At 55.5% G+C, this 27,037-nt stretch overlaps 2 protein-coding genes across 3 annotated transcripts; both read right to left on the bottom strand.

The window, feature by feature from the left end:
• Positions 1-881: 881 nt before the first annotated feature.
• On the bottom strand, positions 882-19,899 carry ASTL (astacin like metalloendopeptidase). Of its 2 annotated transcripts, none has more exons than XM_027622730.2 (8): positions 19,131-19,899; positions 17,045-17,112; positions 15,712-15,802; positions 15,131-15,248; positions 14,229-14,410; positions 11,793-11,874; positions 11,544-11,698; positions 882-7,072 (listed from the first exon to the last, which is right to left on the bottom strand). In XM_027622730.2, exons 1-8 carry the CDS (start codon positions 19,279-19,281, stop codon positions 6,576-6,578), a joined length of 1,344 nt encoding a protein of 447 aa, XP_027478531.1. In that variant the 5' UTR covers positions 19,282-19,899; the 3' UTR covers positions 882-6,575. The 2 variants fall into 2 exon arrangements, with proteins under 2 accessions (XP_027478531.1, XP_027478532.1); XM_027622731.2 differs by having other exon boundaries at positions 17,051-17,112.
• A 4,271-nt stretch (positions 19,900-24,170) lies between these two features.
• Positions 24,171-26,632, bottom strand: DUSP2 (dual specificity phosphatase 2). Its single transcript, XM_027622399.2, is given in 5 exon segments — positions 24,171-25,042; positions 25,166-25,382; positions 25,874-25,995; positions 26,119-26,203; positions 26,205-26,632. Coding segments are annotated over 5 exon segments (942 nt in total). The 5' UTR covers positions 26,508-26,632; the 3' UTR covers positions 24,171-24,827.
• Positions 26,633-27,037: the final 405 nt, after the last annotated feature.

Genomic DNA, 27,037 nt, shown 5'->3' with positions numbered 1-27,037 from the left:
TCCTCCCGGCCTCCGCGCCACGGGAGGGCAGAGACCGGTGTCTGGGGTCTTCGGGACTCCGGGAAGGACGTTTGCAGACGCAGAAGGGTTGGTGCGCGCGGGGAGCTGGGACCGATGGGAGACCTCTCTCCTGCAGACCCAGCCCGAGCACCGGGGTCTAGGACGGTGGGCTCCGGCTGATCTCTCTTGCCTCCGTGTATGAGCCCCAAGGAGAGGGTGGGTGGGTGTGTTGCAGCACCGCAGCGTAATGACCCACACCTCCTACCCGGCGCTCGAAGAGGAAGCCGAGTGGAAGGAGTAGGGGGGAGCGGGGAGACTGCCCGGAGCCCTTGCCCCAGGTGCTTTCTTGCCCCGACCGGACTCCGTCGGGCCTGCCGAGCCCTGGGAGGCGCGGTGGCCAGGTTGCGAGCGCCCCCTGCTGCCGCCCGCGTCGGTAGTCCGCGGCCAGCCGGGAGACCCGCGTCCTCGCAGCGCTCTGCGGTTCCCAAGGCTGGTGGGGCAAGCGCAAAGATTTAGGACTTCAGCTGTCCTGTTTCCCCCGCAGATGCCTCGGTTTCCTCCACTAAGGGCAAAGAGGTAAGAGGAAAACTGGCTTGGACTCCAATCTCAGCTTTTTAACACAGCTCAGAGAAAAAGTAGGTCTCCGGGGGCAACTAGGCAGGAAGGAGCATCCCTTTGACTATGTTGTCTGTCTGTCTGCCTCTCTCTCTCTCTCTCTCTCTCTCTCTCACACACACACACACACACGGCATTCCTGCTGAATCCCCCCCCCCACATGCATGCTGCACACCCCTCTTGGAGAGGCTGTAGAAGGAGCTGGGTAAGAAATTTCAGATTAATCACCCCACCCCACCCCATCCCATCCCCATGCCAGACTCCAACAGTGATAGGCTCCCCCTCAGACACCCTCAGCCCTACTCACTCTCCCTGTGGCCACTGCCACCAGTGTCCGCCTGGGCAGCCTCAAGAGCACATTTTTTCGCCACTCCTGGAGCCCCTGATATTATAACCCCAGCCTAGAGCCAGGCCTTGTATTTATAGCCCGTGGCTCTGCATGACATCCTCTGTATAAATAAGCATCAAGCCACCCCTGAAAGTAGGGCTCCTCCAAAAGGCCCGGCCTTGAGACAGTGTGCATACTGGACCTTCCTGCCTGCTCCATCTTCATGGGACCAGGGAATGACCTCTCAGTGCCCACAGTGACTTACCCCTACCCAGGCTCACACAGCAGGGGTGGAAGGGTTCCTCAATCCAGGGCTGTCCCTGCCTCCTGCCATCCTTAGTGCCTTTGTGAAGTCTGAGTGCCACAGCCTGATGGTGGGACAGGACAGCCCCTCCAGAGACAGGTTTTATGGATGCATCCCCCACCCTCTGGCTGGGCTGAGCCTGGGCCTGTGGTTGCCAGAGATGGAGACGTCTCAATAGCCCCTTCCCTGAGGAAGGACTGAGGGACCACTCTTTCACCTTCTCCAACCATACTCACACTGGGGGGCCAGGGGCTATCTCCCCAGACACTGCAATCAGCATCAGCCCTTTGTTTCCTGGCCCGAGTTTTCCTTGAAAGGCACCAGGACCCCGAAGGAGCTGCGGCCAGGGCTGCTCGCTCTCTCCCCCCTGCCCCTTCCCTCCACTTGGGCCTTCCCCGAAGGGGCAGCCAGCTCTGGATCTACCAAGTGTCATGCCCTACCAGGCCCAAGCCCAGATGGGGGCAGCCAGGAGAGCCTCCAGGCACCTGTGAGGCTCAGCCACAACCTGAGGGTCTGTGCCCCCTGCTGCCACCTACCAGCCCGGCCTCCCAGATGTGCAGCTGGCCCTTGGGGCAGCAGAAGCCATCACGTAAGTAGATTTCCACTCCTCTCTTCAGCTCTCTGTCCCCCACCCCCACATACACCCTTCAGTGCTGCCCACTCCAGCCAGCCCTGCATAAATCCGAGCCTCGGGCCATAGCATCAGCCTTCCCCAGACTAGAGCTGACCTTCCACTGTCCCTGCATTCCACCAGGCTGGCAGAATTCAATCCCAGACCCAGACCCGGACCCACCAGCAGCAGGAGGTGCCTTAGGGCCTCCCCAGCCACCTGCGGCAGGAGAGGAAGCCCGTGATGGGCACTGGCCCACCGTCCTGGCCCCACCAGGCTACCTGTTGATCCCTGGACATGCCCTGAGCTCCCATATCTCCAGTCCTTCCCAGGTGCTTGGTGGGCCCCCCCCCTCCAAGGTCCGTTCACCTCTCACCCACCGCCCCTCCAGGGAGAAAGAGGTACCCTGCTTTCCACGTTCTTTGATGCCATGTACATAGTACCACGTTCGCACTCGGAGATGTACTGAGATGCCGGCAGATGGGTTTGCTGCATCACTCCCCCCACCCCCCGCCCCTTGAGCACACATCCCTTTTCCGTCCCCAATATTGGCCAAGATTGCTGAATGATGGGGGGGGCAGCCTGGCATCAGTGGATGACATACATGAGCCTCTCTCAGGTAGTGTCCTAAAATGAAGGTGTCCCCAAAGGATGCCCTTGGAAAGGGGTGGGGGGAGGTGACCTAGTACCATCTTTTCCAAAGACACAGGGACAGTGGTCCCATCCCTGGCTGTGAGATCACAGCACGAGATATGCCCCTTAGTTGAAAGCCCTGGAGCCACTTGTCCAGACCTGAGAGCCAAGAGTGGCGCCAGATTCTCCCATGCCAGGGCTCCACGGGGATGAGGCCCAACTGGGCTTCACACCCCAGCTCTCCCCAGAAGCCCCAGCCTTTCAAATCCCTGGGACCCTATCCTCACACCACCCTGTAGGCCCCAGCCTCCCCACACCCTTGAGTCATGCCTTCCATATGCAAGTCCGCCGCCCCACCCTCCTCCATCCCACCTCACCTGACAAAACCCCGATCCTGGGCGGACCTAAATCATCCACCCAGCTTTTGGCAGAACAGCTGCTCCTTCCGGAGCAAAACGCTCCCTGCATCGACTGTCCTCGCTTTAAAGCCATAACCACAAATGCCCAGACTTGCCTCGTGTGCTCACCTTTCCCCCCCTTCAGAATCGGTGTCCCGCTCATCCTCCTCACCCACACACCCTCCTCCACTCCAAGCCATGACTTTGCCTCTAACTTAGAAGATGAAAGCCCTCAGGCAGGAACTCACCCCGAACTCACTCACCTGAGCTCCAGCTCTGCTGGGAGGGCAAGCCCTCTGCATGTATCCCAAGCCCTCTCCTGTCCTACGGACCCTGCTGCTGCAATCCTCCCCGGATCCAGGGCCAGCCCCGCCCCCAGGCCTCCTGTGCCACCTGCAACTGTCTCCAACTATCACTGCACCGTCTCTAACCCTTCACACTCTCTCCTTAACCCTCCGTTGGGTATCTGTACCCCGACCTCCACTGAATCTATTCCTGGTGGGTCATTCGTGACTCCATGCCACCAAGCGTGTCCTCCTAATTTCTCAGCAACACTTTAGACCACAGACTGCCCCCTCCCCTGAGAACACTGCAGGTTCGAGGTCACCCTTCTTCTCGGCCTCCTTTTCTCCCCCGAACTCCCAATCACCAAGTCTCACTGAACGTTTTTTTTTTTTTTTTTTTTTTTTTGCCCCTTCTCCCCCAGGGACATTTGGCAATTGGCACCTGGAGACATTCTTGACCGTCACAACGGGAGGGAGGGGGTTGCTACTGCCGTCTAGTGGGTAGAGGCCAAGGATGCTGCTAAACATCTTACAAAGTACAGGACAGCCCCGCAACAAACAATTATGAGGCACAAAACACTAATAGCGCTGCCCTAATGTCGCAGCACCCCCGTTCAGTCCTGGGGTCCCTTTTCTTCGGAACCCAAACTCTTTGTAACTTCATCCAGCCCCCTAGCTCCCAACCAGATGCTGAGGACTCCCCGAAGTCCGTCTCCCGCCCTGAACCCCAGGCTCATTCAGCCCACACACTCCCTTACCTCCCCTGAGGTCTCCGTGCTGTATGGGAAGCCCCTGCAGCCAATAGCAAGTGCAGTTGCCTCAACTGCCGAAGCATGCTCCTAAAGCATCCACTCTGCCCCTTCCACAGCCCCATCGCTCGGGCTTGCACAACTGTAGTGCCTTCCACCTGGCCTCCCTGCTGCCGGTCTACTCTCCACGGAGCATCCAGGATGATTTCTAAAAGCTTAGATCTTATCACTCCCCCCTCCTTAGAATCCTCCAGCAGCTGCTCCCTGTTGCTCTTGGAATAAAACCATCCCTCTCAACCCCTGCCCTGCCAACCTCCCCACTGCCCCACCTCACTTCATCCCTCCACTCACACCTTAACTCCCTCCTGCCTCAGGGCCTTTGCACTGCCTATTTCCTTGGATTTTTCACAGAGCAGTCTCTATCATTTGGGTCCCAATGGAAATGCCAGCATCCTAAAAAGAATGTCCTCCTCCCCCATCATTTCTAAATCCCTGATGACTTCTTTTACCTATTTACTGTCCATCCTTTGTCTACCCCCAAATAAACTCCATGAGAATGGGAACCCTGCCTTGCTCACCTTGTTATTCCCAGTTCCTATAGCCAAGCCAGCCTGGCACCTAATTCAACAGATTCTGTTGAATGAGCGAATAAATTGATGAGTGAGGCCACATAGTTATATAGTTGGGGATTAGGGAATAGGCCACGGACCCTGGGATGGGTGGCTAGCCACCAGCTGCTTAACAGCCAGTGCCCCATCCACAGCACACAGCCCATGCCAAGGCTTCAGGGGCTGAGCCGAGGCTGGACCACGGGGACAGGGTGGGGCTTGTGGAATAAGCCTGGGAAACAGGGTCTGTAGTGACCCTGTCCTCACGGGGTAAGGACAAGGACGGCCTCGGCCCTGGTCACCCCCAAAGAAGAGGGGGAAAGCACTCTTCCCCTTGAGCCCCCAGGCTCGGCCAGCCCCACCTGCAGAACCCAAATTCTGGAGAATCTAAAAGCCACATTCTAACGGAGGCTAATGACAGGCAGCCTCTGAGAGCTGGGAGGGCCTCACAGGGCAGAAAGCACTCCCCCCGCTCTGACTTCGTGTGACCACTAAGAAACCCCAACCCAGCACCAGAGGCCTGGTTCCACTACTTAGAGAGACCCATAGGTGGTAAGGCGATCACACTCTTTCCTCTGATAAATGGGGGTACTATGTACGCTCATGATCTTACCTCCCAGAGGAACGCCGCCTGCTTCCCCCCACCCACCCCGTAGAAATGGGGCCGAGGCTCTCCTCCCTCACTCTAAGCTCGCTCAGCCAATCGTCCTCTCCTGTCTGGGGGCAAACAGAGGGACCATGTTCCCCAACCCATGATCCTTCCCTGATGCTAATGCCTGAGACTAGGCCCCTGCTCAGTCTGAGAAAATCCCAGATGCAAGATGGACCCAGGGCAGAAGCTCCGGCCTCCCAGGAGCATGCCCTCATGTCCCCTGACTGGGTCCAGGAGGCAGGCAAAGGCCAAGCTCTCCCCAGCCCTGAAACACGGCAAGCCTCAGCCCTGCGGGGCTGCTCCCTCAGCCATGCCCCTCTGCTGCCAAGTCCCTCTCTGCCCCAGGGAAGAGGGTGTGAGCCCCCCAGGGCCCCTCCCGCATCAGTCGGCAGGGTTAAACGCACTCATGCATAGCCCAGTACCTGGTTCCTGGAGCAAATACCCAATTTTATTTGTGCCGTCCCCCAGAACGTCTGAGGTGCTTGGCCCCACGGGGCCCGGACCCAGGCTCCTACTTCCCTCCTACTCCAAGCAGGGCTTCCAACAGGCCACCAGAATAGTGCCTCTCCAGGACTGGGGGGGGGAGGGGGGGGGGGCTCCTGGCCTATAAGCCTTCACACAGCAAGCCAGGAGGTAAGGCTAGGGCTTTGGTGAAGGAAGAAAAGCAGGTTGACCACCCCCTCCCCACCTCCCCAGCCCCTTCCCATCTTCCAGGACCTCCGCTGATCAAGTCCCTGGCTGATGGGGAGAGAGAGAGGGGAAGGCTCCTGGGAATAGCAAAGCAAGGTGGAGAAGAGCTTGGAGTCGTGTGGTCAGGGCCTCCTGTTCTTGCTGTTTCCCCGCTGTGCAGTGCTGGAGGCCTCCAACCCTTCCTCAACATCCCTGGGATAGCATTCCTGGTGCTGAAGCCCCCACCCCTGCACTGCAGGGGAGCAAGCTGAAAGCCCCCTGGGGAGCCGAGCTGGAGGCCGCAGCTGCAGGGTAATATTCCTAACACCAAACACCAGGGATGGGAGGCCGGCCCCAGGGTCCCAGCCACAGGATCCCCAAGTCCTGGCCTGAGAGAGGTGGCAGTGCCTGAGCATGCTGGGGGGGCTGGGACTCACCCAGGGGAGGATGCCCAGGGGCCTTCAGGGCTGGAACCTGCCTCTGCCCCACCTCTCCAGACCCCTGGGGTTCCAGAGCCCTGGAGAGTATCGTCTCCCCTTCCCAGCAGCCTCTAGGCCTGCCTACCCACCCACCCCCGCCCCCGACGGACCTAGGAGTCCCCTTTGTCCCGAGGAACCCTCAGGAGAACATATGGGGAAGGAAGGGGCAGAGGGAGAGTCCTAGGCCTCAGACAGGGGAGCCATCTTGGGGCTGGAAGAGCAGGTACTGGCCGGGAAGGCCAGGGGTTACACAACCCAGCTCTTCGAGACTGAGGATGCCCTTCCCCCTTGGGGACAGAAGCCACAGGCTCGACCTCCTGGCATCCCCCTGAAAGGACTTTCAGGTACATGTGTTCCTGGCAGATCTGGGGTCCCCAAAGCATCCTGGATAGGCACTAGCTGGTCTTCTGCTTCTGGAGCCGCGGTTGGGGGTACAGAGGGCACACGGGCCAGCCAGGACGTATCTAGAGCAATACCAGGAACACCTGCTCCAGGCCTGGAGTTCAGGGAGGAAGCTGGGGTCTGAAGCAGCCCTGCAGATGCCCGCATAGCGAACTTCCTTGGCGCAGGGCGCTCCCAGCTACGTGGGCTCTCTCCGGGCCCTGCAGCAACATGCAGGGCTCCAGCCTTGGGGGCACCGGTGTCGGGGCTCCCAGATTCTGCCAACAACACCTTCAGAAGCCGCTGCAGGTATGGTCTAGAGGCAGGAGTAGGGCTCCTACCATCGCTGTGGGGCTGGAACCCTGAAGTAGGAAAGATAAGAGGTTACATCCCAGAATCCCAGAGGGAAGATGCACTGCCCCGCCGTAGAGTGCCGGGGCCATTTTCAGTCTTAGCCACAGCTCGTTGAAGACAGCCTGCCACACCCCTGCTCAGCCACTGCTCAACACCTTCAAGACCCAAATTCTCAGCTCCCACTGAAAAACAAGGACCACAGAACCATCCCTTCCCCTCCCCTCCCCTCCCCTCCCGGTCTCATTAGTCACCACCAGCAGGTCAGGCCACAGGGATCTTCCATGACCTTCCACCCCGAGCCCAAGCTGCGGACGGTCAACTCACCGGATAGCCGAGGGCTGATAGCACGGCAGCCCCCACTGTCCAGTCACCTCCTGGGGCCCTCTGTACTGAGCGACCCCCTGCCTCTCACCCCACATTTGAGGTCTCCTGCAGAATTTCTCCTGCACTTGTAACCACCTCCATCACGGTCAGGCACATGCACTCAGCAGGACGGGCCTCCTCGCTCTTCACGGCCACTCCCGGACCATGGCCCCAGAGTTTTATAAAACACATCTTAAGCCCAAGTTATATCCAGCCAGGCCCCTCCACCCCCTTGTGCTGCCTCTCACCCGCCACACCTGCCCATGCACCGAACACTTCACAATAAGCCCAATCTTCCATCAACAGACACTGACCATATCAGGGCTGATCTGCTTCAGCCAGCGACTCTTCTCCCTCCTGGTCGCATTGACCTCACAGCTCGCTCCCCCAGACCTGGGCAGTACCAGAAACCACCACTGCAGAAGTCTCCGTTCCTGGCTGCCCACTCCTGTACTTTGAAGCTCACTTGTTTAAATATCACAATTCTTCAGCTCCACCGAGCACATGGACCCCAAGGTCTTCCTGCTCTACCACCTCCCCACTTCCAGACCACTCTCCGCACCCGACTTGGGCTCTACAGCCCTCACTGCAAGTATTCCTCAAGCACCTTCCCCTCTGTCACATCCGCCCACAAAATCCCAGTCCTGGAGAACCGAGTTGCCAACCTACGCTGCGCCTCCACCTGGCCACCAGCTGCCCCAGCACCACCCACAGCCCTATGGAGTGTCTCCAGCGGGTTCTTCTGCCACCTAGTCAGCAGCGTCGCACCTTTCCCTGCACATTCATCCCCTTCTCCCCAACCTCTAGTCTAGTGACCTCATGTCATGCTTTGTGACCAAAGCCCTCAGAAGCCCATGCATCTGCACATCATGATCCACATGCAAAGTTAGGTCTGCTCCTGTCTTCCTTATTAGGTCCAAGGAATCTCAGACATTCTCAGAGACCTATCCACCAAGGGCAGCACCTACCCAAATGTTCTAGATATTATCCCCTCTGCCCTCTAAATCCACCCTTTTTTCCTTCTCCATTGGGTCATTTCAGCTCCCGAATGTGCTTGAATGTCTACCATCATGATTAACCTCCTCTTGACCCACAGCCCTTTCCAGCCGCCTCCCAGTTCCATTCCTCATAGTAGTCCAACCTCTAGAATACCCACAAAGCTCTTGCCACATCATCTTTTTAACTTAAAAAAAAAAGCATGTAATATTTGATATTATGTATGGGAAAGAATAGCCTAAGAAATGGTGCTAGAAATGGATAGTCACATGCAAAAGGCTTAGGATTAAATCTTCATGACCTTGGATTAGGCAAAGGCTACTTAGAGAGGACACCAAAAGCACAGTTAAAGGATGGAGAAGTTAGACCCCCATCGAAATTAAAAATGTTTGTATTCAAAGGACACCATCAACCTATAGAATGTGAGAAAATACTTCCAAATGACGAGTATGATAAGGGACATGTATCTAGAATACACAAAGAACTCTTACAACTCAGCAATAGAAAGACAACCCAAATGAAAAACCGGCAAAAGATTTAAACACATTTCTCAAAGAGGATATACAGATGACCAGTAAGCATATAAAGAGATCATTAGGGAAATGCAAATCAAAACGACAGTGAGACACCACTTCATACCCACTTAGGATGGATATAATCTGAAGAGTAGATAATAGCAAGTGTTGGCAAGGACATGGAGAAATTTGAACCCTCATACAACTGCTAGTGGGAGTGAAAAATGATGCAGCTAATTTGGAAAACATAGCATTTAAATCTGGAGTTACCATAGGACCCAGGAATCTATTCCTAAGTATATATCCAAAGGAAAAGACACGCATTCGCGTAAAATCTTATATACAGACATCCATAGTAGCATTAATCATAATAGCCAAAAAGTAGAAATAACCCAAATATCTTTCAACTGATGACAAAATGTTGTATATCCATACAATGGAGTGTCATTTGACAATAAAAGAACGAAGGACTCATACATGATACAATATGGATGAGCCCTGAAAACATTATGCTAAGTAAAAGAAGCCAGTCACCAAAGATCACGTATTGTAGGATTCCATTTACATGAAATTTCCAGAACTGGCAAACCTAGAGAGACCGAATGTAGATCGGCAGTCATCTAGAGCTGGGGTTAGGGGCACTCACATACAAGTGAAGGAGGTTGAATGTCTTGTGTTTACTTCTCATTTGGTTTCTCCTGTGAGATGCTTGTTAGGTCTCTTGCCTGTTTTATCTACTTTGTACTTCCAGCTTTTTCTTATTATGTATATTATATACATTAACTATATAATATATATTATGTATTTTAGGTACAATTAGTTATGTGTTACAAAAGTTTTCTGATTTGTAATTTGTATTTTCACTTCGTCTTTTGATTAGTAGTTATAATAATTACATAAGTTATTAATGTAGCTGGATTTGTGAATCTTTCCAGTTTTATGGTTTGCTTTGTGTCTTATTAAAGAAGTCCTTATCCCAAGGTCATGAAGGTCATTTCACTTTTTCCTAAAGCTTTTTCTATTTATATGTAAGTCTTGTATATATCTGAGATGTATTTGCGCATGAGATGGGAATTTTTTTTAATAGATAACTAGTCATCTTAGAGCCATTTAATGACTAGTCTATTCTTTCCCTAATGATCAGCAATGCCCCTTTATCAAGGCTCCACTTCTGAGTAGAATCATTTATGGACTCTCCATTCTGTTTCAGTGGGCAATGGTCTATCCTTGCACTAGTTCTATGCATTTATAGACATTTTATATACATACATTTCATGTAATGTATTTTGTATGGTATACATTTCTATACATTTCTATAAATATATTTTTAAACTATATATCTTGATATCTGCTAGGGCAAGTCCCACCATTTTTCTTCAAGAGTATCTTGGCTATTGTTTGCCTTTTGTGTTTTGTTTCTTTTTAATAATTTTTTTAAAGATTTTATTTACTTGTCAGAGAGAGAGAGAGTGAGCACAAGCAGGGGAAGCAGCAGGCAGAGGGAGAAGCAGGCTCCCTGCTGAGCAAGGAACCCAATGTGGGACTCGATCCCAAGACTCGGGGATCATGACCTGAGCCGAAGGCAGATGCTTAACCAACTGAGCCACCCAGGTGCCCCAACCCCTGTATTTCTATTTAAGTTTTAGAATCACCTTGCCAAGATTGCCAAAAAGTTTCTTGGGATTTTTAGTGGGAATTGATGGCATCTATAGATCAGAATTGACATTTTTACATCGTCTTCCTATTAATGAACAGGATACATGTCTCTATGTATTTAAGAATCTTTAATGATTTTAATAAAGGTTAATTTTCCATAGAACTTTTTATAGAACTTCTGTCAGACTGATTCCTTGGGACCTTATTATTGCTATTATGGTTTTTTTTTTAAATTATGTTTTCCAACTATTGATATAATCAATACAGAAATTTCTATACCTCTTTTAAAATTCTTATTGCTGCGGCACCTAGGTGGCTCAGTCAATCGAGCATCCCATTCTTGGTTTCGGCTCAGGTCATGATCTCAGCGTCATGGTATTGAGCCCCACATGAGGCTCAGGGGGAAGTCCCCCTGAGATTCTCTCCCCTTCTTCTGCCCCTCCTCCCCAAAATAAATCTTTAAAGAATAAGATAAAATTCTAATTGCTTCCAATAATTTAATAGGTTTTGTTGCTTTCAGTGTAGATAATCATCTATGAGTAGTGACAGTTTTTGCCTCCTTCCCAATCCTCAGAGTTTTCATTATTTCTCTTGCTGTACTGCAATGGCTGAGATCTTCACTACAGCATTGAACAGATGAGACAATAGTGGAAAAACATGTTTTGGTCCCAATTTTAGTGCTTTTACATTAAACATGATTTTTGCTCTGGGTTTTTGGTAGATACCCATGTTAAGGTTAAGAGAGTGACCTCTCTTCCTGTTTACTAACAGTTTTTAATCGTAAGTGAGAATTTTCAAATGCTTTTTCTACATCTCATGTGGTAAACCCCTGATGATTTCACCCTGCTCACCTCTGCAACCTCAGTCCTACCTTCACCCTCATGGACACCACCCTCAACATAGGAACCTGCTCCAGATTCCTCAGATCACTCTGCCCCTTGTCACTCACCTCCCCCACGGGGGCCTTGGCCACTTGGGCTGCAGTCATAGAGCCTGAGGACCCGTGTGATGTCCGAGGTGCTCAGGTTCCATCGCTGGCCAATGTGAACATTGGGAGCCCAGATCGGTGTGATGGTGGGCAGCCCACGGCGGCTGAAGGCAAACCTGAAACCCAGCAGGTGGGGACCTGAGTCCAGATCACAGTGGGGGCTGGAGGGGCAATGAAGAAGGGAGAAAGGAAAGGAAAAGGGGTCCTCACCTCCCGTAGTGCATCACTGATGTGTAGTCATAGGGCATCAGCATGTTGCTGCTCCGAGATTTGATGAAGTTGATTTCAAAGCCTGGGGGTGTTGGGGTGGGGGGGAACAACCACAAAACTTGGTAATGGGAAAGAGGGTGGGGGGGGGAGAGTGAGGGGTCGGGTGATAGGGGCCTTCCAGCAACTTGTAACCTGTGTGAGCTGAAGGATCCAAAACTATAGCCAGATGTGCCCCCTACGCAGTACCAGTCCCTGGTCCCCACCTCCTTGGTGCCTTCCCTGCCTACTCCTTCCCTCCCCAGGAGGGGTCCAGACCTGCACTAGCTGATGTGGAAGCACAGGGACCTCATGACTTCCTAAAGAGTGCCCTCCACTTCTCGCCCTGCTCAAGCTCACCTGGATGCATCTATCTTTGTAGAACCTACACTTTCCATGGAGTCGCATACCACTCCGTGTCTTCAACACCCCTTACCCAAGAGATGGAGTGCCTACCCTTCAACCTAGCTTTAGAGACCCACTAGCCCATCACCTGCTGTTGAACTCCACTCCCCAGCAGCAAGCCACCTTGTTCTTTCTGCCTTGGGCTGGCGCACCCACCCCCAGGTTTGAGTCCAGCATTTTCCCACTGGTCAGAGCACCCACTTTTCCCCGTCACTGCCATACCTGCCTCTACAGAGTTCTTCATCCTTCCTTTTAAAAACCCTTAAGATATTAAACAGTTTTGAACAGAATATATTCATCTGGTTCAAAAGTCAAAAAATGTGAGACGTGTAATAAGTCTCCCACTCCATCCCCCTTCTGATGTCCTGCCTCCCCATCCCCAGTTCATTACTGTCATTAGTTTGTTTATCTTAGCAGTTTGCTCTATACATAATACAAATATATTCTTATTTTTCTTCATTCTTAGTGGGAAAAATTGCTTAAGAAAACCACTTGAGTTTGAGTGCTGGTTTTCTAATTCATTAATTCCTGTCTTTAACTTAATTCCCTCCTGCTTTCCTTTACTTTTTCCTAATTTGGATTGAAATGCTTAATTTTCTATTTTTATTGATAGAAGTATTTAAGTCTACACATTTTCCCTGAGCATTGCTTTAGCTGAGAACCATCAGTTCTAGTGTGTTGGGTTTTGGTTTTTGTTTTTCTAAGAATTCCTGCAATTCTTTAACCCTGGAGCTAAAAGAAAGGATTATCGTTGTTTTTTAAACTTTAATTTCTAAGTAGAAGTTTTGGATTATTTTTATTTTATATCACAATCAAAACATTTAACTCTTTCAAATTTGAAGTTTTTCTATCATACGGTAAGTTTTCCCAAGTATTCCATGAGCACTTGGAAGGATTAAAGTCTCTATTTTCAGGGTATAGTCACTATCATCACCCCCTTCCTTAGGCTAATCTCAGATCTCAAACTCCATCCCTTGTCTCATTATAAGGTGCTACCTAAGCCCCCCCCCCATGGCACCCTTTCTCCGGGGCTCCGTGCATGCTGGTCTCTTGAGTACCCTCCCCCAACATTACCTGGGGGAGGTACTCTCATGAGTACCCAACATTACCTGGCTCACCCCACAACAGCAGTGGAGGTGCTCCCACCAGAAGCTCTCTTACAGGAAGCCTTCCAACCCCTCCCCTTACCCCCACATTCCCCCAAATTCCCGATCATGTATCTGCCCCACTTCCATCCCTCATGAAGCAGTGGCCTCTCCTCACCTCCTGACTCAAGCTGTGTCCCCTCTGCCCGCCACAAGCGGGGGATCCCACCATTCCCGAGATCAGATGCCCAGCACTCAGCCCTACGCCCAGCACACAGCTCCTGCTCACCAGCATGCAACACAGTGCCTCACTCCCCAAACCAGGCTTGGCTCTGCCACTGCCACCTTTTGGGACATGGTCTCCCCCGGGCTTCCTCTGTCCCACATGCCCGTTGGTACCCAGCTCACAAGGACTGAGCCCCTGCAGGGCTTTCCTCAGCCTCCTGCATCAGACACTTGGCACACACAGCCCACTACTTCCAGGGCTTCAGTCTCGGCTCCACCCATGCAGCTGGAACACAGCCCCCTACCCCAACCCCACCCAGCAGTGTGTGGCACAGGAAGGACACCATGAACAAGGGTCAAAGGATACCACCAACTCCATCCTCAGGTACTTGGCTGTGTTCATGAGAAAAAAAAAGAAAAAGGAGACACAAAGCAAATAGTGATGCCCTAGCTCGGGCAGGACTATGGGCGAGCAGATGGAAGGCTGGGAGCCCAGAGCGGTAGTATCCGGACCACCTCCCGGTCTCAAAGAGAACCAGGAGCCCCACCTTCCCCATGGTAGACAGGCAGATGGTGGGGAAGATGGACAAGCTCTTCTAAGTGGCAGGCAACTCAGGTCCTGGCCATTGGCCTCTCACGCCAGGCCCCCCCAGGCCTGGCCCATGCTGTGCGAGACTTGGCTTACCTGGGAGGACCTCGTTCCAGTGGATACGAATATAGCGGTCCCGATCAGCCCGTGAGTGCTCATGCCAGAACCCCAGCACATGCATGAGCTCATGTAGGACAATGCCTGGGCCTTTCCGGAGACAGGGAGGTGCCAGGGACACCACCTGCATCCCTCCACTGCGTCCCACACTGGAGAAACATCTGCGGGCCAGGAGAGAGCACTGGGTAGGTACCAGTCCAGAGATCCAGAGCAGACCCAGGCCCCCTTCCCCTTCCTCTCCCAAGTCCTGGGATGAATGAGCACCAACAGGTAGTCCCCATCCTAGATTCTAGTCCCAGGCTTGCTGTTCCCAAGGCCATTCACTGCCTGGCCATCTGTGAGATGGGTATACCGAATTCCCATTCCCAGCCTGGGGTACAAGGAGGACGGAGGGATGGAGAGGAGCACCTATAATGGAAGCAGCTCGTGGAGTGAACGTCCCCATGCAGGGGTCCCCGAGTCAACGCTTTCACACATGATCCTCGGTACCCAACAAGCTAGGAAGTGTGTACCTCCAGCATCCCCACTTCAGAGGCTCTCGCCCGGTGTCAGGCGGTTCCTACACTGTGGAACCTGGATCGGAGGCCAGGTGGGCCCCACAGACACCGTACCTGTTCCCCAGACCATGAAGTCTCCGCGGAGCAGGGTTTTGTGAGGGTCAAGCACCTCCTTCCCCTCCTTCTCCCCTTCCACCCTGAGTATCTGTAGGTCCAGCTCCCACCCAGCAAACCACTCAGTGGGCAGGGTGGCTTTGGACCTGGGAAGCCAGGCCTAGAGACAGGTTTTAGACGAGGGCTTGGGTAAGTCCTAGCTGAACTCCGAAGAACGCAGAGGAACCCCCCCCTCCCCATGGACACACGAACACCCCCAGAAGCACGTACCCAGACATGGGAATGATGGAAATGAAGTCTCTCTGGCCCTGGTAGGCGACAAACCTGATGCACGTGAGGCGCTCAAATTCGGCAAATGCCTTCAGGAGGACCTCGCGGCTGCGTTTATCTGGGGGAGGCGACACTGTGGCTGAACCTCCAGCGGAGACCCCAGAGCCCTTGTGACCCCTCGCAAGTCTGCATGCAGGGTGGGAACAGAGCTTCCAAGCACTCTTCCAAAATGGAAAGGTCAAGAAAGGGCAGCCTAAGTGTCACGGGGCGGGGGGGAAGCTGGGCCCCAGACAGGCCCTGGCTATGCAACCTCGGGCAGGTCCCTGTCCTCTGGGCCAGTCGGCCTTGAAATGGAGCAGATAGTCCTTCTATGTACCCCTATCCGCTCTGCTGGGCTTTTAGCCCTCCCAGCTCCCGAGGTCCTCAGGAATAAAGACTTCTCGGGGAAGGGTTCTTTGGTGGTGACGGCGAGTAGAGGCAGAGGGAAGAACCCCAGCAGAGCCCAGGCTACACAGGGTGTAAGAGGCTGAGGCCACAGGGAGGCCCACAGCTCCCAGGATGGAGCGCACACGCTCACTCACCGTACTTGCTGGAGAGCAGGAAGGGGACCTCCACAAACCCCCCGTTCTTAGGCCACCTGTTGCTGCTCGCCGAGAACAGCCGGAAGGGACTCTGAAGAGAGAGGGCAGTTCTGGGACCGTGGGGGACACAGGTCAGCCAAGCTTCTTGCCCCCAGAGGTGCCGTGTCTCAGGCCCCAAGAACCCGAAAGACGGGAGAAGCAGGACGCAGGCATAGGAGGGTGAGGACAGAGGGGTGGGACAGCCGGGGGCCTCTAGGTGAGTTACAACATACAACACGACCCTTTGTCCTACAGAACGGTAACCTATCCCGTCAAGCAGAACAAAACCCGGCACTTGTTCCTGGGGAGGCTGACTAGGAGTGCCAGCTCCCCAGGGTGGCCCAGTTGAGAAAGGCTGAGCTCCAGCCACAGCCCCGTCCTTCCTGAAACCCAGCAGTCAGCTGAGCGTCCCTGAACGTCCAGGGAAAGATGAGGCAGCGTCCTTCTCAGGCTGATGTTAAGGCAACTTCCCTGGCCTTAGCAACTCCTTTTTCCACTCTTGTGCCAACCAAAACCCTGCGAGGCATAGGCTCCATGGCACCCGGCCGGTCCTGCCCCACTGGCTACCACAGGTTTTACTGGATTCGTGCTTCCCCCCGCTGTCCTCACCGGGTGACCAGGAACAGGGGCCTCGCCCCACCCACCAGCCCCAGCCTTTGGCTCTGCAGCCCAGCCTCATGTTGAGCCAACAGTGGGCAGCCTCCAACCAGCAAAACCGTCCTGCTCTCACCAGGTCACTGTCCTGTTCGGGAGGACACCTCTACCACCCAGTCCCTAAGAAGATAGCCTTGTTCTCCTGAACACCGAGCATCCTCATCTCCCTGGCAAGTCACCCCAGTTCCCACCCAGCCTTCTCCCTGACTCCACCCCTCCTACCAGGATGGGGTCCCAGACCATGGCTACCACCCCCGGGGTGCCCCACCACCACCTCCCTACAGACCCACCAGCGCCTCTGCCAGTCTGTGCTCATCTCTTCCTCCATTCCAGTACTTTCTGAGCACCTCCCCTGGGCAGAGCACCAAGCCGGACCTTGAAGGCTCAAACCCCCTCCTTCAGGAAGCCCTCCCAGGCTGAATGCTGTTACCACTGCAGATGTTACCCTCCCTCCCATTCAGTCTGGCTGATTCCTACTAGATCATTCACTGTGACTTTAGCCAGAAAGGGTATTTATCAGGCTACGAGCAACAGATTTTGGATCCCTCACGTGTCACATCCCCATGACACCGGAGGCTGGGCTCAAAGGCCTCTAACGCTATCTGGGAAGTTGTTTACACCCATGTGTGTACATGCTCACACTCACTGGCCGAAGGATATCCCCCTCCAGGAGGAAGCTGCTCTCCGGGGTTTCCTCTGGGATGAGCCCTGGGAAGAAGGGAGGGATGTGGGTGAGCCCGTGCCCTCCCTCCACCCAGAGTCCAGACTCTAGGGACAGGCCCAGCAGCCACCCCAGAGTCTGGCCTTCCTGACCCTGAAGGGGGAGCTTCCCTGGGCCCTGAGGCTGTGTGACCTCAGGCAAGTCACACAGTCCCTCTGAGTCTCTAGTCTACACACATGCATGATGGATCTCAGCCCAATCACATCTCTCCCTTGTTAGAAAACAGTCCATGGCTCCCCCAGCCCACGCAAATCCAGGCCCAACTCCTCCCTCTCTGCTAATCAGGAGCAGCCATTTCTTCAGCTGTCCCCTATATCATCTCCCTCTCCAACCCAGGCCACACTCTTTCCTGTGAGCCTCAGCACGGCTGAGTGGGAGCAGGGCAGTGTGCCACGTTTTGGTGACTGTGACTGGTCCGGAGGGAGCTAGAACCAATCTGAGGCTTCCCTAGGATTGATTTCTTTTCAGCTGCCATAGAGGATACTTAGGCAGGGCTGCTGGAGGCCCAACAGCTATCTGAGATGCCCTTTACTGGGAAGGACACGCCATCCCCAGCTGCCAGGAATGTTGGCTAAGGCCTCACAGCTGAAGGCCCTTGGCCAGGGATGCCTGGGAAGCCATACTCCATACCCAGGCCATACTCCAACATGCCCTGTGCTCTCCTGTCCTTCCTCATCCCCCCCATCTAATTCCTACCCATCTGTGTGATAGTCAGGGCCCTCGCAGTGACAAGTGACCAATTCCAGCTCACACCACCATAGAAGGAAGGAAGGTGTCTGGCTCCTGTGAGCCTGGCTCTCTCCCTCCCCACATCAGCCTGTCTCTGCTTCTCTCTCCAGCCTCGGTTTCTGCCACAGCAGGCAGCCCTTCTCCCCAGCCTCCTTACTAAGAGGTCAGCCCTATGAAGAGTCCTGGAAGAGGGTCTGGCCCTGAGGCACATTTGGTTGGGTTCCCTGGATGCAGAGCCTGAGCTGGGGAGGCACCTGCAAGTGATTTCTTGAGGGGGCTCTGGGGAAGACCCAGGTTCTGCTGCAGTGCAGCCTCAACCTGATCCCACAGGAGCTCTGGACCCCAAACGGCACCACACACTTGTCCCACACTGAGGCAGGGGGGCTGCCCCCTGGCCCCTATGAGTCACTGTGGGCTGCCCTGGGCAGGGGAGGGAGTAGCTTCCCAGGCATCCCTGGCCAAGGGCCTTCAGCTGTGAGGCCTTAGCAGCCAACATTCCCGGCAGCTGGGGATGGCATGTCCTTCTCAGTAAGGGGCATCTCAGACAGCCATTGGACCTCTAGCAGCCCTGGCTAAGTATCCTCATGGCAGCTGAAAAAAATCAATCCCGGAGAAGCCTCAGATTCTAGGTTCTAGCTCCCTCCGGACCAGTCACAGTCACCGAAAGGTGGCACACTACCCTGCTCCCGCTCAGCCGTGCTGGGGCTCACAGGAAAGAGGAGGAAGACCACGCGGTCACTGGGAGGTTCTCATCCCCTCAGGCAAAGTCACCCCGTTCCCCCAACACTTCAGCTCCAACCTCCAAAATCCAGGCTTCCCCCCCCCTCCACAGCAGCTTCACCCCGGGCTATCTCTATGTTCTTTCTTCAGCGGAGATCCCCAGACAGGGAGGCGTGAGGCCTCGTGCAGCTTTGGCTTTGCCCCCCAGCACACGCCCTCACACCTGTACACCATCCTGCCCCAGGTGGCTGCCATCTCAAACCCCCACTAATGACTTCGCTCAACACCAGGTGGAGCACCCCAAAGACCTGTACTTTTATCAGGCCATTTTTTAAAAACCTATGTTTTTCTCTTACAATCCAGTAGAGAAGATACAGAAATAGAGACTTCTTAAAAAGTTACCCATAGAACTAGGAACTGCTGCTCATCCAGAGCCCAGTGAGCTGGCACATTTCCAGCTTGTTCTGCTTGGCTGCGTGTTCCGCATGGTCTTCACCACAGCACATGGACCACTTTCAGAGCCCCTCTACCCCACAAGACGACACCACGCCCTCACCTTGGTTAATCGCAGGGATGTCCTTGTCCCAGGATGTCTGGGTCTCTTCAGGGTTGAGGCCGTCTGAGAAGCTGGTTCCACAGGCTTCTTGGGAGCTGCAGGCTGAGGGCGCTCCTAGGATCAAACCTGGCCCGGACAGGTGCATACCCATGATGCCCGAAGCGCCCTCATTGGTGAGAGAGGACAATAGCACATGGGAGTGGGGGGTGGAGGGGGTCAGCCAGCCAGAGCCAGGCCCTTCAGGGAAAGCAGGCCTCCAGAAAGTAGTCCCGGAAGACCTCCTGGCCCCCCCTCAGTCCCAGCTGGTGACAAGAGCTAGACAGCCTTGAGGAAGGTGCTCCTTTGAGGGGGCCAACACTGGGCTCTGAGTATCTGTGGGTATGGGGTAGGGGAGGGAGCAGAAGGGAGGCGGGGACAGACCTCAGACACCCACACCGAAGGCAGTGCGGGCTAGCCTGGACCCTGCCCCGTGCCTCCCTTCCCAGCCCAGACCTCTGGAAAATGGACTCAGACTGGGCAAGCCTGGCATGCCAGGAGAACTCCTTCTCGCCTCTACCCACACTCTGTGGCTGGACCCAAAACTCGAGAAGAGAAGGGCGAGGCAGCCCACTTACCTGGCAAAGAGAGTAGACCAAGCACCCACGGCCAGAGGCCTCCCATGTTCACGTGGTCTGTAGGGGGACCCCACTGGCCCCACAACAAGCAGGAGCCCAAACACCAGCAAGGACAAGCCCGCCTAATAGCGGACCTAACGCCAATCCCCGCCCCCACCCAGCCCTTAAATAGCAACTTCTCCAGCCCCCACCTGCAGCCCCACCCCAACCAACCCCACCTGCAGCCCCGCCTCCATCAACGCCACCGGCAGCCCTGCCCCCTCCCACCTGTGCTCCCCACCCTCGCCCCCCCAGCCCAGGCCGGAGCCTTCAGGACCCAGGTCAAATCCTTCTCAGCCTGGCTGAAGTGGGGGAAAAGGTGAGAGGCCAGGCACAAAGCACCCTGCAGGGAGGGAGAGTACCACTGGGGAGTGTGCCTCTTCTGAGGTCCCCTCTCACCACCAGGGGGCAGGGAAACATCACAGAAGGGTGCTAAGGTGAGGGGGCAGGGGACTTCATTCTCCAACAGAGGGAGACCCCTTTCCTGCCACGCCCCGCCCTGCGCTCACACCTGGGAAAAGCTGCCAGAGACCCTGAGGCACCCCCAGCCTATCTGTGGAAGAAGGAAAGTGTCACTAATTTTTATAAGTGTTTACTTTAGTATACATAGAAGAAAGTGGACAATCACAAGTGCAGGGATCCGGAAAAATTTACACACTGAACGCCCGGCGTAACCAGCACCCCAGAGAAGCCTGCCGTGTCGATGGGGGAGCTTCTGGATACCTAGACCTTTGCATGGACACTACCCCTGTCATCCCCACAACAGCCTTGCAAAATCGGCATTTATTCCCATTTCACAGATCCAGAAACTAAAGCTCCTTACCCATATTCCTCCTCTTCTATGCTCCTGGGCATCTCGAGAGGCCCATTTTCAGAGCTTGGTCACGAGGGGGCCCACCTGGATTTAAATCCTGGAGGTGAAGGATTTGGGGACCTCCCCCACCAATGCCCAGTGAAGGGAAGTGACAGAGCTGAGGCAAGGTCACCAGCCACGGTCCACACGTGCTTCTCAGCATCCTGCCATGCCTGGAATCCAACATTTCTCAAAAGATACCAGTCAGAACCACGGGGAGAACAGACAGATGCCCCTGCCGCCCAGGCCGGGTATTAGTGTATGTAAACATGCATGAACTGGCCACATCTGATGAGAGCTGTGTAAAATCATCCTAATAATCACCCCGCTTGGATAGAGAAACAGATTCTTAGTCAAGAAATGCAGTTTGAGGGGCGCCTGGGTGGCTCGGTCATTCAGCATCTGCCTTCGGCTCAGGTCATGATCCCAGGGTCCTGGGATCGAGCCCCACATCCGGCTCCCTGCTCCGTGGGAAGCCTGCTGCTCCCTCTGCCACTCCCCCTGTTTGTGTTCCCTCTCTCGCTTTGTCTCTCTCTGTCAAATAAATAAATAAAATCTTAAAAAAAAAAAAAGAAATGCAGTTTGACTTGAGGACATTATGCGAAGCAAAATAAGTCCTTCGCAACAGGGCAAATACTGTATGATTCCACTTATAGGAGGTACATAGTCAGATTCAGAGACAGGAAGTAGAATGGTGGTTGCCAGGGCCTGGGGGAAAGGGGGAATAGGGAGGTGTTGTTTAATAGGCACAGAGTTGCAGTTCTGCGAGATGGAAAAGTTCTGGAGATCTTGAATATGCTTAGCATTACTGTACACTTAAAAATAGTAAAGATGATAGGGCACCTGGGTGGCTCAGTCAGTTCAGTGTCCGACTCATGGTCTTAGCTCAGGTCTTGATCTCAGGGTCGTGAGTTCAAGCCCTGTGTTGGGCTGCATGCTGGGTGTGGAGCCTACTTAAAAAAAAAAATAGTAAAGATGGTAAATTTTATGTTATACAGTAGTCCCCCTTTATCCACAGGGAATACATCCCAGGACCCCCAGTGGATGCCTGAAACTGTGGTTCATACCAAACCCTATTTTTTCCTATACATACATATCTATGAGAACATTTAATCTACAAATTAGGCACAGTAAGAGATTAACAACTAACAAATGCCGTAATTAAAGTTATGTGAAGAGGGTCTCTCTCTCTCTCTCTCAAAATACCTTATTGCGCTGAACTTGCCCTTCTTGTGAGGATGTGAGATAAAAATGCCTACGTGATGAGATGAAGCGGGGTGCTTGAATACGGCACCGCGACAGAGCGTTAGGCTACTATTGACCTTCCGGCGATATGTCAGAAGGAAGATCGTCTGCTTCCAGACAGCAGCTGACCACGGGCAACTAAAACCACAGAAAGCAAAACCTCGGATAAGGAGGGACTTGCTGTATATTTTTAACCATGATTTAAATTTATTTAAAAGATTTATTTATTTTAGAGAGAGGCAGCGTGAATAGGGGTGGGGGTGGGGAGGGGCGCAGAGAGAGAAACCTCAAGCAGATCCCCTGCTGAGCGCGGAGCCCAACTCAGGGCTCATCCCGGGACCCTGAGATCATGACTTGAGTCAAAATCAAGAGCGGGCTCCTCAACCAACTGAGTCACCCAGGCGCCCCACAATTTAAAATTTTTAAAGAAATAAGAAGGAAGGAGAGAGACAGAAAGGGGCACCTGAGTGGCTCAGTTGGTTAAGCAACAGACTCTATCTCAGCTCAGGTTATGATCTCGGGGTGGTGAGGGTGAGCCTGGCGTGGGGCTGCACGTGGACTCTGCTTGAGATTCTCTCTCTCCTTCTGCCCCTCCCCCCACTTGCACACACTCTCTGTCTCTCAAAAAAAAAGAAACAAACTTAAAAACACAGGTAGGGGAAGTTGGACAGGGAGGGTGGGTGGAAGGGATGGGGTAGGGCTGAGGGTGGGGTGGGCAGGGGCCTCAGCCACCAGTCCTGCTGTTTGTGAGATAGGAAAAGCCCGCATGACTCAGAGCCCCAGCTGCCCTCCACTCCTACCCCAAGCTAAGTGTTGTTGGCAGGTCCAAACGGAAGCCCACTCAGAGCCTAAGAAAGCCTTGATCGCAAGCCCAGCTCTGCTCAGTTCCGACCAGGGAGCACCTCACCCAGCCCCAGACAGCAGAGGGAACAAGGCACGGGTGGCAGGCTGCTTGTCCTTCACCAGGCCTGTTGGTGTGCCAGATTCCTGGCACTGACAGCAGAGCAGACCACAGGCCCTGCCCTCATGAGCATTGGTTGAGATGCACAGCTACACACCTGAGAACCTTCTCCTCACAGGCCATCAGTAGCTAGCATTTCCTGAGCACCTACTACGTCTAGGTGCTGGGCTAAGCCTCTTAAATGGATTGACTTGTGCCATTCTCCATACCATGCTAAGTGGCAGGGCCTAGTGACAAAACCCCATTTTACAGACGAGGGAACTGAAACGCAGGGAGCAAAACTGGCCTCCTAGCCATCAAACTCCACCCCTCAGGCATACGCTGCCAGACACCAGGAAGAGCAAGCATTCTGCAGGGGGAACCCTTGAGCTGAGTTTGGAAGGACGAAGAGTTAGCCAGGCGGCGCTCCGAGTGGCCAGGAGCAGAGGCTGAATGAAACGGCGGGGGGGGGGGGGGGGGGGGGCGGGGGTAGCGGTCCAAGAGCTGACCTCAAGGGCCTCCGCAGCCCTGCTCCCAGGCAAATCACAGCGCCTGTTTCCAGCAGCCTCCACATGCACCCCTCCACTTCTGGCTGCAGCTGGGCCCGTGACTCACACCTCCCCGGACAGCAGAGTCCCGTGCCAGGCAAGTAACCAATATTCAATCAAGACATGCTAGATGGGTGGGTGTAAAGAGCAACTAAGCCCATCCGTGGTGACGTGTTCTCTGCACCAGACACGAGGCCACATGGCTTCTGGGGACAAGAAGGAACTCTGGAACAGAGGCTGCCATGAGCGGGAGCACAAACGGGCGTTCGAGGCCTGGAGGCCCTGCCTGGGGATGTGAGAGGAGAGGGGAGAGGCTGTGTTGCCCTACTGTGGGGAAAAGGAGGCCTGGCCTAGCACATGCACGCACGGCCACTGGAAGAGCCACAAACACGGGCACACACAGATACCTTCAGGCACGCGTGACATGCAGGTGTGTGCAAGCTGAGAACACCACACACCCACACCCGCGCGAACAGCCACGTACCTAGGTGCACACATGTACATATCCATCCATGTTCCAAAAAGGAAGTGGGGTCTGAGCCATGGACATAGGCTTCTCCCTACGGGGCCCAAAGCCAGTAATAGGAATAAGGTTTGGAGACAGCCGCCCAGAAACCACCTCTTTCAGCTCTGGAGACAGAACGCTGCCTGGGCTAGGACACCAACACAGGGCGACCTGGGGGAGCTCACACCAGCACCTTCTTCCTTCCACACCTCAGGCACTGCCGCCCAAGGAAAGGGGAGGTCTGATGAGGAAATGGCTTTTGAGCATTTTCCCAGGCACTGACTTGAGACCAGACCCTTGAGGCGTTGCTTTTTAAACAAAACAATATTTTATTGACACATCCTCAATGTTCCGTATAAATATAAAGTGCTAAGTTTCCAACCCCCGCCCACAGGGCTGGGAGGAAGTGGGGGAGGGAGTGTTAAATGTCAGCTGAACCCAAAAAACTTTCCAGCACCGATACGGGCGTGACATGCTCACACACATATGCACGTGCACGCACGCGAGCAAGAGGCCCGCACGCAACAGACGCGGCGCTTCCCTGCCGCCCAGCTCCCCAGGAGCACAAGGCGCAGGCTCCGGGCCTGTAGTGGACCACCCCCCAGACGGGGCTCCCGGTTGTCACAGCTTGTTCCTTGGAGCGCTCAGGCTGCCAAGGGCTTCAACATGGTGGTAGGACCCGTGGGAATCCATGGGTGTAGAGGTCCAGTTAGTTTCCGCCAGAAGACAGAGGGGGGAGGGGGAGCAGACATGCCCTCCATGCTGGTCCCCAGAAGAGGGCCAGCCCTCAAACCTAGCAGAAGAGCACCAGGTGAGAAAGTCCAGAATTCCTGCCCTCCCAGCACCACCACCTGGGGGCTTTTCAAACTTCGGAGAAGGGGCAGCTTTCCCTGACCTGGAGAGAATCAGTGCCCCCTGCCTGGGGGGAGGGGGCAGCCTGGTGGGGCCCTGCCTCAGTGACACAGCACCTGAGTCTCAAACTGTAGCAGCTGCCCCATGAAACTGAAGTTGGGGGAGATGACTCCCCGGCGTTGCTTAACAAAGTCGAAGGCCTCGTCCAGCCTCACGCGGCGGCTCTGTATCAGGTAAGCCAGGCAGATGGTTGCAGAGCGCGAGATGCCTGCCTGGCAGTGAACCAGTACCCGGCCTCCACTGTTCTTCACCGAGTCTGCAAGGGAGATGGGGAAGGGGGGGGGGGTCAGGCACGAAGGGAGGCAGGGGAGGTGATAGGCGCCCCAGGCCCCTCACCTAGATGTCCCTTCGGCTCCCTGGGCTGAGGCCCCCCTCTTACCAATGAAGCTTATGGCCTCCTGGAACCAGGCACTGATCTCCACCATCTGGTTGTCCTCCACCGGGATGCTCTTGTAGCGGAAAAGGCTCTCAAAGTGGTTGGGGCAGCGGGAGACGTTGAGGACCGCCGTGATGCCACAAGCCCGCAGCCCCCGCAGGTCGGAGGAGTGGCTGCAGCTGCCCAGGAACAGGTAGGGCAAGATCTCCACAGGGCCGCCCTGCATGGGGGGGGGGGGGGGACGGCGGAATGAGGAGGGGGTTTTGTCAGCACCACGGGAGGGCCTGGGCACCCCTGGGGGCAGACAGGGCCAGCTGGCCCCAGCAAGAGGGGCCCTCAGCCTGTCCTGACCAGGATCACGCTCAGGAATAGGAGGACACAAGGGGACACACAGAGATACTCGCTCACAAATACACACCTCCCCGTCAAAGCCCCAAATACGCTGCAGGCACACATTGACAGAGCCCTCATGAGCAGCCCGCACCAGACACACAAAGATGTGCTCCCATTTGCTGCGGGGACACACACACACACACACACACACACACACACACACACACACACACACACACACACGTGAGTGCGAACATGGAGAGACTCCTCGAATCCACAAGTGGCAGCCCCTTTCCCCAGAGGTGCCTATCCGGCAAATGCGGGGCACTGGGGGGGGGGGGGGCGCGAACAGTGAAAGGAGCTCGGATCTCAGCTCACCTGGTCGTAGAAGGGAGCCCTGGGGTCAGAGCGGCTGTTCTCGCCCCCAGCAGACGACATGGCCGGGGCGGGGGACTCGGAGCACAGATCGGGACAGCAGGCCTGGAAGCCATCGAAGCCGCCTGCAGGGAGGGCGAGGGGCGGTTAGTGGGGAGAGGCCCGGCGGGGACGGAAGAGGGTGTGTGTGGGCGGGGAACGCCAGGGGTCGGCGGGGTGGTGGGGGGACCGGCGCGGGCGGCGCTCACCTCGCAGGAAGCACACGGCCGTGGGCCCCGCGCGGGTTTCGGGCAGCAGCGCGGCGAGCAGCGCGTGTGCCGGGCCGTCGGGGGGGGAGCTCGGCCACCGAGGCGCTGCCCTCGTCCAGCACCACGGCCCGGGCCAGCTCCCCGCGGGCCAGGCGCGCCCGGAGCGCGCGGTCGGGCAGCAGGCAGGCGAGGGCGGCCGCGGGCGGGCCGCGCGCGCGGCGCCGCAGCAGCGCGTTCCAGGGCACCGGCCGCGCGTGGCGCACGTGGCGCCGGCAGAAGGCCAGGAAGGGGCGGCAGTCGAGCAGCAGTGTGCGCTCGGCCTCCCGCGGCTCCCGCAGCAGCGCGCCCAGCGCCGCGCAGTCCAGCTCGCGCGCCGCCTCCAGCCCCATAGCTCCGGCCCAGGCTCCTGTGGCCCCTCTCACTGCGCTTCTTCGTCCCCCGCCCCGCCCTCCACCGCGCGCTCCCGGCTCTCGCGGCGGCCGCGCTGCCCAAAACGAGTGTTCTGGGCGCCTTGGGCGGCGCCGCGGCTTAAGTACCCGGGGGCCGGCCTCCCGGGTCACCATACAAGGGCAGCGCAGGAAGGCGCCGGCGCCCGCCCCCGCGGCCTTCAGGGGCGCGAGCTGGGCCGGCCCCGGAACGGGGTGGACTGAGGGGGGAGGGTGCGCCGGGGGAGGAAGCGGAGACTAGCTCTTGAGGGAAAGGGTTTGCCAGGGTCATTGGGGCCCCGGTGCCACCACCCCCCATCTTTGCGCCCTGGCCCGGAAGAACGTTCCCACCCTTTGACCTGCTCCACGCCGCTCAGTCCTTAGGAACTGGTGTCTCGGATGCACATGCCCATGCCCAGAGACTTCGGGGCCAGTGGTGCCCCTTGCCACGCTTCCTCTCCCTTCTCCCTTTCTGTTCCAGGATTTTCCCTCTA

Source organism: Zalophus californianus, chromosome 8 (assembly GCF_009762305.2).
Source record: "Zalophus californianus isolate mZalCal1 chromosome 8, mZalCal1.pri.v2, whole genome shotgun sequence".
Lineage (NCBI taxonomy): Eukaryota > Metazoa > Chordata > Mammalia > Carnivora > Otariidae > Zalophus > Zalophus californianus.
This window is presented reverse-complemented; position numbering and strand designations above follow the sequence as displayed.

Excerpts from the sequence above, each read along its gene's own strand:
- ASTL (XM_027622730.2), bottom strand. The coding sequence starts at position 19,281 with ATGGGTATGCACCTGTCCGGGCCAGGTTTGATCCTAGGAGCGCCCTCA. Across the intron at positions 15,249-15,711 it reads CCTGCTCTCCAGCAAGTACG|ATAAACGCAGCCGCGAGGTC; the intron begins GTGAGTGAGCGT and ends CGCCTCCCCCAG. Across the intron at positions 11,699-11,792 it reads TCAGTGATGCACTACGGGAG|GTTTGCCTTCAGCCGCCGTG; the intron begins GTGAGGACCCCT and ends GCTGGGTTTCAG.